The sequence below is a fragment of the Haemorhous mexicanus genome, chromosome 3 (genome assembly GCF_027477595.1).
Source record: "Haemorhous mexicanus isolate bHaeMex1 chromosome 3, bHaeMex1.pri, whole genome shotgun sequence".
NCBI classification, from domain to species: domain Eukaryota; kingdom Metazoa; phylum Chordata; class Aves; order Passeriformes; family Fringillidae; genus Haemorhous; species Haemorhous mexicanus.
In genome coordinates this window covers 33,015,364-33,026,849 of record NC_082343.1, presented here as the reverse complement: position 1 = coordinate 33,026,849, position 11,486 = coordinate 33,015,364, and the positions used below count along the sequence as shown (strand labels likewise).

The following is an 11,486-nucleotide window of genomic DNA, read 5'->3' as shown; positions in this document are numbered from 1 at the left end:
TAAGTGCTAAACACCAACTAAGAGCACCGAGTAGCTGCGTGGGGAAGGAGGAATACGTACAAGCAACCGCGTCGCGCTGCTTTGCCTCTGCGGCTACAGTGGATGGAGCACGTTAGTTTTGGTTCTGGCTGCCGGACACCGCTGCTCCCGTCACGTCTCCCATCCAAACCCATCAAACAAGCCACGGCTGATGCCAAAACGCGTCGCTGCCCTACAAGCAACACGGGCGACGCGCAGCCCTGCCGGGGAGGCTCGGGCGGAAAGGAGTTCGACGGGCCGGGACGAGACCCAGGCTGCTGGCCCGGGCAGGCGCTGCGCACTCGGGGGAAGGGCCGGCCGTGCCCGCCCGGGGCAGCGCCAGGGCGGACGAACCCCGAACCCCTCCGCGGCCACCCGACGCTCCCGTGCCCCCGCAGCCGCGGAGACCGGCTCCCGCCACCCCCCGCCACCCCCCCCCCTCCCCCGCGGAGCCGGTCGGCGGCTGGCTGCCGGGGCACTCTGGCGGCTTCTCCGCGGTGCCACGCTCCCCGCCGGGCCCCGGGACCGACCGGGAATCGCTCCTCGCGCCGTCCGCGCCGCCCACCGCCCGCGCGCGCAAGCGCGGCCGCAGCCCCCGCGCACACCTGCCCCCCTCGCCGCCGCCGCCGCCGCCGCCGCCGCCACGCGACACCGGGGCCGCGCGGAGCGGCGGGAGCGCGCGCGCCCCGGCGCGGCTCTCCCCGCCCCCGGGGGAACAGCGCACGTGACGCGTCCCCGCCCCGGAGGTGCCGCGACGCGACTTTGTTTGGGAGAGTTCTGTGCGCGCGCGCGTGTTTCCGCGCGGCGGGGCCGGGCGGGAGCTGCACGGGAAGCCGGCTATCCCCCCGCCGCCGCCCCGGGCCCCCGGAGCGGAAGGGAGGGAAGGAGAGAGGGAGGGACGGCTGTGGCTCCGCCAAGCGGCGCTGCCGCCGCCGCTGGGCAGCGGCCGCCCCGCCCCTGGTCCCGCCCCCGGCGTGTCCCACCCCCGCGGGCCCTGCCCCCTCCCCTCCTGCCGCCGCCGCCGCTGCTGCCAGCGCAGCCTGAACTGAAGCGAACTCCGGAGCGAACTGAGGAGAAGTGAGGAGGCGGCGGCGGGGCTGAGACTCAGCAGCCACAGGCGGCGGCGGCGGCAGCGGCAGCAGCAGCGGCGGCGGGAGGGCGGGCGGGCGGGAGGCGGAGAGGAGGAGGAGGACACACGCCAGGCGCAGCGCGGCGGCAACAACAGCAGCGGCGGCGGCAACAGCGGGGAGACACCGGCGGCGGCTCCTCGGAAGCGGCAGCCGCGCCAGCAGCGCCCGCCCGCCCCGCGCGTCCCCTCCCTCCCTCCCCCGCCGCGGAGACAGGGGGCAGCGCCGAGAGGAGAACCGGGCTCAGCGTGTGTGTGCGCGGGAGGAGGAGGAGAAGGAGGGGGGGACACACCGAGGACTGCGCCGGCCGAGGGCGCACGGAGCAGGGAAGCGGCGGCGGCGGCACCGAGAGGCGGCGGCGGGTCCTTGTGCCCGGAGAGGAGGGCGCAGCCCGCACGGGGGTTTCTACCGAGTTTCCTCTTTTTTTTTTTTCTTTTTTTTTTTTTTTTTTTTTTCCTCGGTCCCTGGACTCAGCGGCGGGTCTGCGTTTGTCTCCGGATTTGAATCCTCCTCCTTCTCCTCCTTCCTCGGGGAAGCTCCCCTCCCCGCCCCCTCCCCTCCCCCACCGCCTCCCTGCCCGCCCGGATCCAGCCGGGCGCCCCGTGCCGCGGTCGCGTTGCTCGGCAGAGCTGCTGCGGGCGCTCGCCGTCTCTGCGCGGGCTTGGAATATGGTTGGGGAAATGGAAACCAAGGAGAAGCCGAAGCCGAGCCCCGATTACCTGATGCAGCTGATGAACGACAAGAAGCTGATGAGCAGCCTCCCCAACTTCTGCGGGATCTTCAACCACCTCGAGAGGCTGCTGGACGAAGGTAAAAGCGCTCGCCCGGCCGCCCCTTCCCCCGCCCCGCCGCCCTGCCCTGACTCCCCCGGCCCGGGGATCCCGCTCGGCTCCCCCGCCCCGGCCCGGCCGGGCGGCGGGGCCGGCCCGGGGCCTGTTCCGCTCTCCCCGCTGCTCCCCGCACGCTCCCGGCCCCGGCTGGGGAGCCGAAAACAAAGGGGAAGTGCGGGCTCTCCCCGCCCTGGCTGCCGCCGCTGCGCGGTGCCGGGGGACTCGGGGAACGAGTGGGAGGGGAGAGGCAGCCCCGGCCGCGCGGGTCCCCGATCCCCCCGGAGAGTTTCCCCCCTTATTTTTCCTTTTTTATTTTTTTTTCTTTTTACCCTTTTCCGCACTATCTCCTTAAACCGGGGGAAGGGTAACTACAGCACGGAGGGGAGGGAGCGAGGAGAGGAGCTCAGGAATGCGCTCTGGGGGAAGGCAGGGAGGAGGGGAAAGGCTGGCTGGCGGCTGGCGCTCCCCTCCCTCCATCCCTCACTCCCTCCCGCGGCGGCGGGGGACACTGGGGTCCTGCCGGCGCCCTCGGAGCGCTCCGCCGCCCGGCCCCAGGGCCCCCGCCGGGGGGGCGGGGGGGTGTTTGGTTTCGAGATTTGGCTGTTCTGGAAGCTGCTTGGACTTGAATGACTAAGGCGGAGGGGGGCTGAGCTCTTTCTTCTGCTCCAGATCTACCCCACCCCGAACTTGCCGCAAACTAATTATGATTTTCCTATATCGCAAGGGAAGCGAGCAAATTCTTGTCTCAGCTACCCTTACCTTTTAAAGAAACTGAACTTGAAAGACTCCTACGTGTGACTTTAGTAAAGGGGGAGAAACAAAAAGGATTACGAAATTGCCTGGTCTGCTCCTGCCAAACGTCCATCCCAGCCTCGCACCCTCTTCTGGCGCGGGCCGAGGACCCCCCATGACCCCATTTTTTTCCCTAATAACTTTGTTTAGGGTTAAGATTTCACAAAAAATAATCACGGTTTAGAAATTAACAAGAAAAGTACGAGCTGGGAACTTCCTGTGTCCCATACTTTTTCCCACTACAGTAACAGACCCACTGCGTATAAAAAATTAGGTGAAAATTACACACTTGTTCTTAGGGTGTTAAATTCGCCTCGTACTCGGGTACACAGGTTTGTTTTTCTTGTCGAAGGCATTTCTTTTCCTATGGCTTTAAACCTAGGCTTTCTGGAGACCTAGACCTGTTTGTTTAATCGTATTTGATAACTTTGTAGAATATGATATGACCATAAATAATTTATCCAGTTTGAACTTGTTGGGATTCTTAGTATGAAGTACTGATTTTCGAGATTTTGAGCTAGGGTTCTTGTTTGCGGATGTATTCCTCTTCGCTAAAAGAAGTTTGGGAAGTTGTTGACCTCGGAAGATGAAAGAACTGGTTATATTTGGTAGAACAACTCCCCGCCCCCTGCCAAGACTGTAAAAATGAGATAGCGACTGTAGTAAGCGACTGTAGTAGGACACAAAAATAGCATGTCGAGAAAATGCTACCTTCTGAAATAAATGATAGAGGAATTTAAAGAAACCCAAACAAACGGTGAAGAATACTGAAATATGGATTGTGGGCAGCATTATAATGGGAGAGTCTATTTTTATTTTTAAGATACTTGGAGGATTTTGAATTTATATTGGAGCAAATGTGGACATGAAGAGCAAAACTATTTTAGAACTTACGTTCTTGGTCACCAGAGTGAGCAGCCTCTTCGGAGTAGTTAGATTTACAATAAACATCAAGAAGAAACTTGACTGAGAAGACTCCTTTATAGCACAAATGAGCCTTCCAGAGGTTTGATAATGGATTTTTAAATTCTTGAATCTCTTCAACTTTATGTATTTGGCCAGAGGAGGCCTGAAGGTGGTTTTTTATTTTCAGAGAACAAAAGGAAGAAAAGCATTTCCCGACGCAAAAAAAAGGACACTGAAAAAGGAATTCCCTTAATACTTATGTTTTGTCATATATTTTGAAATACTGAAAATTCTGGAAGTCTGTTTGCAAAGTATTGGAGTTCCAAAACGAGGGCTCTCATGGCTCTTGCTTAGAAATAAGACTGTGCTGGAACTATTCTTCACTCTCTTCTTCAAAAGAGAAGCAAACAAAATATAATCTGTGTTCCTAAATGGTCTCTGGAAGAAGCCTGCTATCCCTTTAAGCTTTTCTGCTTTTCCTGTTTATGTTGGCAAATTGGTGGAAGTATTGTGGAGGCAGAAAACTTTTTGGAATGTTGAAAAAAAAGTTTCATGCAAATCTAGTAAATTGCTTCAAGACTTCAGAATTTGAACACTAAGGGGCGCCAGTTATTTTTTTTTCTGAGGCGTGAGTCCGTAAGCACCTCTATTGACTCGGGCAGTAAAATGATCAAATCTGGTAGAAGACGCCAGAGAATGACAAAATACTGGTGGATTTGTGAAGGTATCTGTATTTGCATGGACCTCCACGTATTGTATGCTTACAGGCGGTATTACTTCGGTGGAATAGGCAGTAGCAGTGAGCAATTGAGAAGTTGGAGCAACTGTTTCCCTGTAGAACACCTATCCTTGTTTCCAGTGGGGGCTGTGTTAAATATCTTAAACTGTATGCTCCACTGACATCCTCCAGCAAAAGGGTTTAGTAATAGTGAACTTCAGGTTTGCTGGAAAAGTCTGCAGGATTTAATGTGCTTACTAAAAAGTGTATTATTTCAAGGTTTCATCAGTTGTTTCCTGGCACCCTTGAGAATACCAAGTATTTGGGGCAAGTGCATGTATATATAGGTATATATAATCTAAAAATAAAGCTACAGGGTTCACATTCCCTCTTTGCCCCCTCCACCCTGTCATTTGCTTTGCTTCTTCTGGCTTGTTGTTGTGTGCTTTAGGCAGGTGTTTGTTTTTGTTGTTTTTTTTTTTTTTTTTTTAGTTATAATACATTTTTCTGAAGGTTTTGTTTATGCTTGAGAAGAATAATATTATGATCAGCCATTGTCTTTTATTTTGTGTGCTGATCAAAATGAAAAAATAGTCACAACCCTAAGAATTTAAACAAATAAAAGGTGGGATTGCCTTCCCTATTGGAATGCTAGGGTAGTTTTTTTAATTATCATTTATTTATTGTTACATGCCAGTATTTAAAAACAGAACTTGAATGGGCTTCTGCTGTGGTTACTTCTTGTGTTGTTGTATGCAGCAAGAGATGGAGAGAGACCTGTGGGTTTAGGGGAACAGTACACCTGATCTGGTTCAGTTACAGAATGTACATCTGCTTTTTTGGGGTCCATTTCTGTGCTGCATGTATTGTCCAAAGCATGTTTTCCTTTCTGAACTCTATGCTACTTTTTGATCTCAGAAAATTTTAGTGCGTAACTTGATAGATGATCTCTGTCTTGCAACATTTAGTTTTTGAAGATTAGCTTAAATGTAAGAAGTGCATTGAGGAAACCTTTTTTTTTTTAAGAGCTACTTTCATAAAATGTCAAAGTTACAGTTTTGTTTAGGTTACAGTTACTTTTCCATATGTGTGCTTTTAATTCGTTATGTGTAAATAAGTCTTCTGTGGATTAACAAGGATGTTTAAAGAGCACATCATAATAACTAGGAAGCTGAATTGTTTTTATCAGACTGGTGCAAACCTGTGGGAAGAGAGGGCTTTTCCTGAATGTGGAATAGGCTGTATTTCCTGTAATTGTTTGCACCATCAAATGTGACCTGCTTTTTTTTTTTTTTTTTTTTTTTTTTTCTTAAGCCTTTGAGATACTAACTTTTATGATGTTAACCTGGATTTTTTTTTTTTTTCTGACAACTTATATATTTTAATGCTCCCCTTTGTGGACAGTGAATAGAGCTGTACCTGTTTTCTTGCCCTGTTTTTAAAAACTGAATTGGACATTTCAAACTCCTCAGTAGCATGGTGACAGATTGAAATTAATGAGGTACTTCAGTTGTATTCTTTCATCAGACTGTGAACAAATGTGCCTGAACTATTAACTGGAATCTGAGGAGTCTAATTTGTAAATTTACATTTTGTTTTCTTGAGCCTGTAAGTGCACAGACTCTTGCACCTGATCGGAATGTACACAGATCAGGCCTGTGGTCTGAACTGTTTTCAAAAAGAGATTGAAGAGGACTTTATAAAGAATTCATTTTTCCTTGGTAATCTATCCCTGAAAATCTTACATCTTTCCTTCAAAACTGTGTTGAAGGTGACTTAAAAGCCTGTCTACCTTTAAATATAAATTTAACCGTGCATCTGGCTAGTGGAGATAAATCTAATTTTGTGTCAAATAGACTGCCTCTTTCTGTCTACCAAGTTTAACAAAGCTAGTGTAAACACATCCAAGTAGGCAGTTTGAAGATAAATTTTTGGTGAATGTTGCTCTCTGTTTAGTTTTCTCACTGAGAAAAGTGCATGTGAACTTGGGGAGCTTAGTGCCCAGGAGTGCAGTTTTAGTGTCAGTCGGTTGTGTTAAGCGAAACGTCTGCGTGAAGTAGAGCTGAAGAGCTGTGTTCTGGTGTTGTAAATGAGTTCTCCCTGGAAAGTTATCTAGTTACTTTTGTACATGACCTTATTGTTTGTGATTATGTAAATGTAGCCTGTGCTTAGCTAGGGTTTTGCTGACTTGTCAGATTTGATGGAAGGGCACTGGCCACATTAGCATGTCAGTTTTTTCAGTTGTATCAGATCTTGCAATGGACCGCCATTAATTCATTAAAAATGTGCTTCTTAATGCGATATTCAGGGATGAATATTCTTTGGGATAAGGGCCTTACAAAAGGTGTTTGCTCAGGGAGTCTCAGACTAATTTTTAAACTTGGTGTATTAGTGTTAAAATTGTCAAAGCAGCGTGCCACGAGAGCGTGGAGTTTTGTTTGTGTGCTGTTTATCATTAGTACTCTTTTGAATTTGGTTTTTTAATAATCTCTTAAAGCTTAATGGTCTGAGGTGTTTTTCTGATTTATGAATGTTGTAATGCTTCTAGAACTTGTGTTCAGAAACCTTGTAAGAGCTATTTTGAGATGTGGGTGTTTAGTTGTTTTTTGGCGGGGGGAGGGAGTGGCTTTAATACCTTGGTGCAGCCTCTTATAACACCAAACCAAAAGCTCTGTTGCACTTAAGAAACAGCGTGGCGGGTTTTCTGGCCTCTGGAAAAATACTTAAACTGGCAACAGTTCAGTTCTTTTTAAATTTTGTTATTTTTGTAGCTGTATCTGCAGCATTTATAGGATTGCAGTCACCTGGCATGTAACTGAAAAAAAAAAAGAATTTTTTAACTGATGCAAATTTTAAGTTAGTAAAACAGTTATTTTAGGCTCATACTTTAAAAGTGGTGTTCCCTGTTGCTTACCAATAATTAATTGTTAAAATATCTGTATTTGGGTGTTTTTTTGTTTTTAAATAAGAGTCATCGCATTAGACTTAGTTCTGTACAGGAGTGGCTGACTTATTGAACTGGGAGAGGCCTGTTTGAATTTAATGTTTTTGTTTAGTGAAACTTGTTCATTAAGGTTGCAGTTGAGTTGCATTTTCCGCCACTGAAACTGAATGCAGTCATTTCTAAGATAAGTGGTGTCCTATAAAAAGCCCTTGCTATGGTTAAAAACAACTGACCAAGCGTGGATTAGATTAGGGAGAGGCAAGTGGTGCTTTTGTGATGCACGGCGGGGGAAGAACTGGAGATATGTTGGTTAATATTATAGTAAAATGGGAAAAAAACCCCTAAACCAACCACCACCAACTGAGAAAAACTACAGATTTTAAGAGAGCAGTTAGATGTCCTGATTATGAAAATGAAGTTTACATGCATCAACAGATAGAAAGAAGTTGCTGATGATCAGTGAGTGCTGTGGGTGTGAAGAGAAGGCTGGACATGAAATGGACGGCCACTTTTGTGGGTTAGTGATTTTTTTGACCAAGTTGTCTGTTTCAGTCATTCTTCGATTAAAACTTTTTTCCTCTGAGTATACTGTAAATGCCAGGTCAGCAATGGGGTGCTTTGATTTGAACTGTGTAGACTTTGTTAGAAGAGCAAGTACATTTGAATTGTCTTTAATTACTGTCTGTAACCATAAAGTGTTCTCTGTTTCTGAGAATGCACACTGATGCATGTATCCTATTAAATAGATGTATTATTAGATGCTGGTATATTTCTGTGGCTGACAGGATAGACCTGTGGTAATGTTAATTACCAGATCGTCCTGACAGCTCAGGCTGATTGAAGTGCAGCAGGAGTCTGCCATGGAAACTGATGGTTTGTATTTGACTGCTTCTATGGAATGTTGGGAGGTGGGAGAGGGGGGAGATGGGGGAAATGCCTTGCCAGGAAAGCTGTTAAGTAATGAAAAGCCCTCAATAAAGACTGACCCTTGTCTTTATTGAAACATAACTCTCAACTTCTAATTCCGGCCCTGTGAATTTTCCTGTATTGATTTTAATCAGAATGCAGACTCTGAAAATCTTCTGTTGATTTTAACATTTCATTGAAATTTAACAACCCAGTGCTAAGAAAACTAGTAGGAACAGTAAAACTGCTGGAGTTTTTAATCTAACTATGCAGTGGCTTAGGAAAATAGAAGTACCACACAAGCTACATCTGTGTCTTGCTAGCAGGAGGATCTGTGTCTGTGAGGGACATTGAAATTACTGTTTGAATCCTGAAATAGGTAATAGATATAGTGTTTATATTCTGAATTATATACCTTTGCTTTGCTAAGAAAAAGAGTGGGATTGTTCAAAGTTAGGCAGCGTTACATTTTTACTTTTGACTTCAGAAAATATCCTGTATAACCCTGTACAATGCAATTAAAGTAACGTCCAGGTTTTTGTTTCTTTTGGTTGTTTTGCTTGGAAACGTTTAATAGAAGTGAAGTTAGCTTTTTAATAGCAGAGCTTAAATTTTTTGAGACAATTTATGCATGAATGAACAAAACAGCTGTGACAACACTAAAAAGAAATAATATCTGGCTTCATTAGCAGAACTGCCCCTCCACTTTGTTATTCTTGCTTCCATTAGAAAGTGTCTTTTGCAGACTAGCTGCCTGTCTGAGAACAGCAAGACAATGCAAGTTGGAGTGGAGTTGTGTTACTTTAACTTCTGTTGTCTGAGTTTGGCACTAGAAGTTGCAGCTTTTTTGATCTCTGCAGTTATTTTAGCAGTGTTAGTGGTTGGAATGAGTGTGGTAATGCTAAAAGGGTTTTTTATTTATTTTATTCTCGTGGTTTGAAGTAGTGAGTAGAAATTGAAAATACATTTTCAGTTACTTTTCATTTGAGAATTGATTTTTTGTTTTTATACTTGGTGTCAAATAGTAAATTTTGCTTCTCAGTTCAGTGCAAAAAATCGTTCTCTTGAAGGGAAATGGCAGTAGGTAGCTATTGATGTTTTAATGTTTTTGGTGGTGCATAGTTGAGTAGCACCCTGGAAGTGAATTTTTAAAATTGCTTTTAAAAATATTTTTAACTGTTTTCCTGCTGCACTTGAATACTTTTACTTTACTCCTTTCTGTAGTTGGAGGGGTTTTCTGTGTTTCCAGCCCAGGCCATGCCAGAGCAAGGTTTTGATACTGTGTACTGTAATTGCAGTGCTCCAGGAAGTGCCCATGCAGGAAAGTCCTCAGGATACCCTTTTTTAGAAGGGATAAACCATGAAGCAATTTGTGTGATAACTCACTGAAATCTGAGGGTATTCATAGTTGGAGTAGTTAACACTTCAGTGATGTATAACCTTACAAACGCTGACGTTTCTTTAAGACTTGATTTCAAAAGTAAAAGCATCTCAGCATGACAAACAATTAAAATCTTGTTACTTTGCTGGGGAGTTACTTCTAGGTAATCGAGTGAGTAATGCATCAGAGTGGATGCTGATGTCAGAGCAGAGGCAGGGGAAGATAATACAGTATTTTATACTCTTATCTGGTAGATCACTTTCTGGCTTAAAAGGTCAGCTGATATTCTGAACCGGTCAGGGGTTTTTTGAGTTTGTTTTTGTGTGGTGCTGGCTTTCTTTTCAGATGGATCAGAGCTGTGATCTCGCTCCCTGTGTGATCTCAGAGCAGCTGTGCTGGCACAGTGGCTGAGGTGGCTCCATACTGAAGATGTAGAGCAGTGCCTTGGGGAGGGAAATGCATTTGCTTAAACATTTACTTAAAAGTCTGAAGCTCCTAATTGATGTCAACTGATTGTGCATCTAGTCCATTCAGAATTTTAAGGATGTGCTTATTTGCAGACTAGCTGACACTAGATGGAAGTCAGACTTTGCTGAATTCTTGAAACCCTTTAGCTGTTGAAATAATGAACCTTTGTGGTTTTTTCCCTAATTCCAATTTAAGAACTGATTTAGAAATCTCTGTAGCTATTAGTTGATCAAAATGTGCTTTCCTAGCTACAATATATTTTTTTATTAATGTGTCAGAGATGGCAGGTGCCTGAAATTTTAAAAAAATAAGCAACAGATATACTAGCACAAGTATTGATACAGCCCTCATGTTCTGGTTCATAAGCTTAAATGGCAGCTAAACTAGAACATTCAGCTCATGCTGCATAATGCTTTCATTTATTTATCAGACTTCGAAGCAGTTGCAAATCAGTTAATATTCTTCTCAATGCTGCTTAATCAAATAACCTGCAAATAATTATATTAAAAGTTGATGTACAATTTTCAATTTTTATATGCAGAGCAGGCCAAATCCACTTCTCTTTGCTGTGAATATATTAGGTTTCTCTGCAGGAACTGGGAGGAGGAGGAGAACACAAGAAAAAACTTCTCTGACCCGATGCTGTTTGCTTTTGAGCAGTGTTGCTGATCATACTGCATTTAGTTAGTTTCAGTTTGTCTGATTTTGAAGGAGCACCTCTCCAGCATAAAGCAACATGGACAATTTCTCAGAAAGTTGTTGCAGTCGTCAACCCCCGCCCAAACTCACGAAATAACTTTGCCTAAATACTACGTGTACAATCTGTTGTCAGGCGTGTTCCCGTAGCATTTGGTTTGTGTGTTACAGTTGAAGGTTAAAATGCTGTAATAGGTCCAGCTGTCTTGTTTAAAGTGTGATGTTTTTGCTGTGAAGATGGGCTGTGCAGTGAGAACGTGCTGTGTGTTAGACATTGGTAGAGACAAGTTGTTGATAGTTCTTTAATTGCTTAAGTATCTTATCATCTATAAAGATAAGTGTAGTCAGAGAAGCTCATATACAGTCAGTTTATGAGGGAATTACTGCTGCTTTAAATCACTTGAGGCTTTTATGGAAATCTGATACTGCCTCTGAATCAACCTGAAGCAAAACTTGTTAGGCACGTTCTTTTGTTCCCACTTTTCATGTAGTTATGTTAACTTTGTGCTCAAATAGACTTGAGCAAAATCTGAGCACAGATGATGTGGTAGGGATCAGAAATGAATTCTAATGAGGATTCTATCAGGAAGATTGATTATATGTGTATTAAAACATCTTCAGAGGAAGAATTGATACTAAAGTATCTTAGGTATAAAATCAGTGACTGTAATTGTGCTAAGAAGGGAATTATATTTGGCTG

At 45.5% G+C, this 11,486-nt stretch overlaps 1 protein-coding gene across 9 annotated transcripts in view; it reads left to right on the top strand.

The window, feature by feature from the left end:
- Positions 1–1,311: 1,311 nt before the first annotated feature.
- QKI (QKI, KH domain containing RNA binding) overlaps positions 1,312–11,486 on the top strand; it is a 146,777-nt gene continuing 136,602 nt past the window's right edge. For 2 of the 9 annotated variants that reach the window (XR_009485736.1, XM_059841266.1), the window contains exon 1: positions 1,315–1,955. Coding sequence is in view for 6 of the 9 variants with exons in the window: in XM_059841266.1 (XP_059697249.1) it covers positions 1,814–1,955 (142 nt within the window). In the remaining 3 variants the exon portion in view is untranslated. Of the gene's footprint in view, positions 1,956–11,486 lie in introns of all 9 variants that reach the window. The other 7 variants (XR_009485737.1, XM_059841265.1, XM_059841263.1 and 4 more) reach the window with 6 other exon arrangements.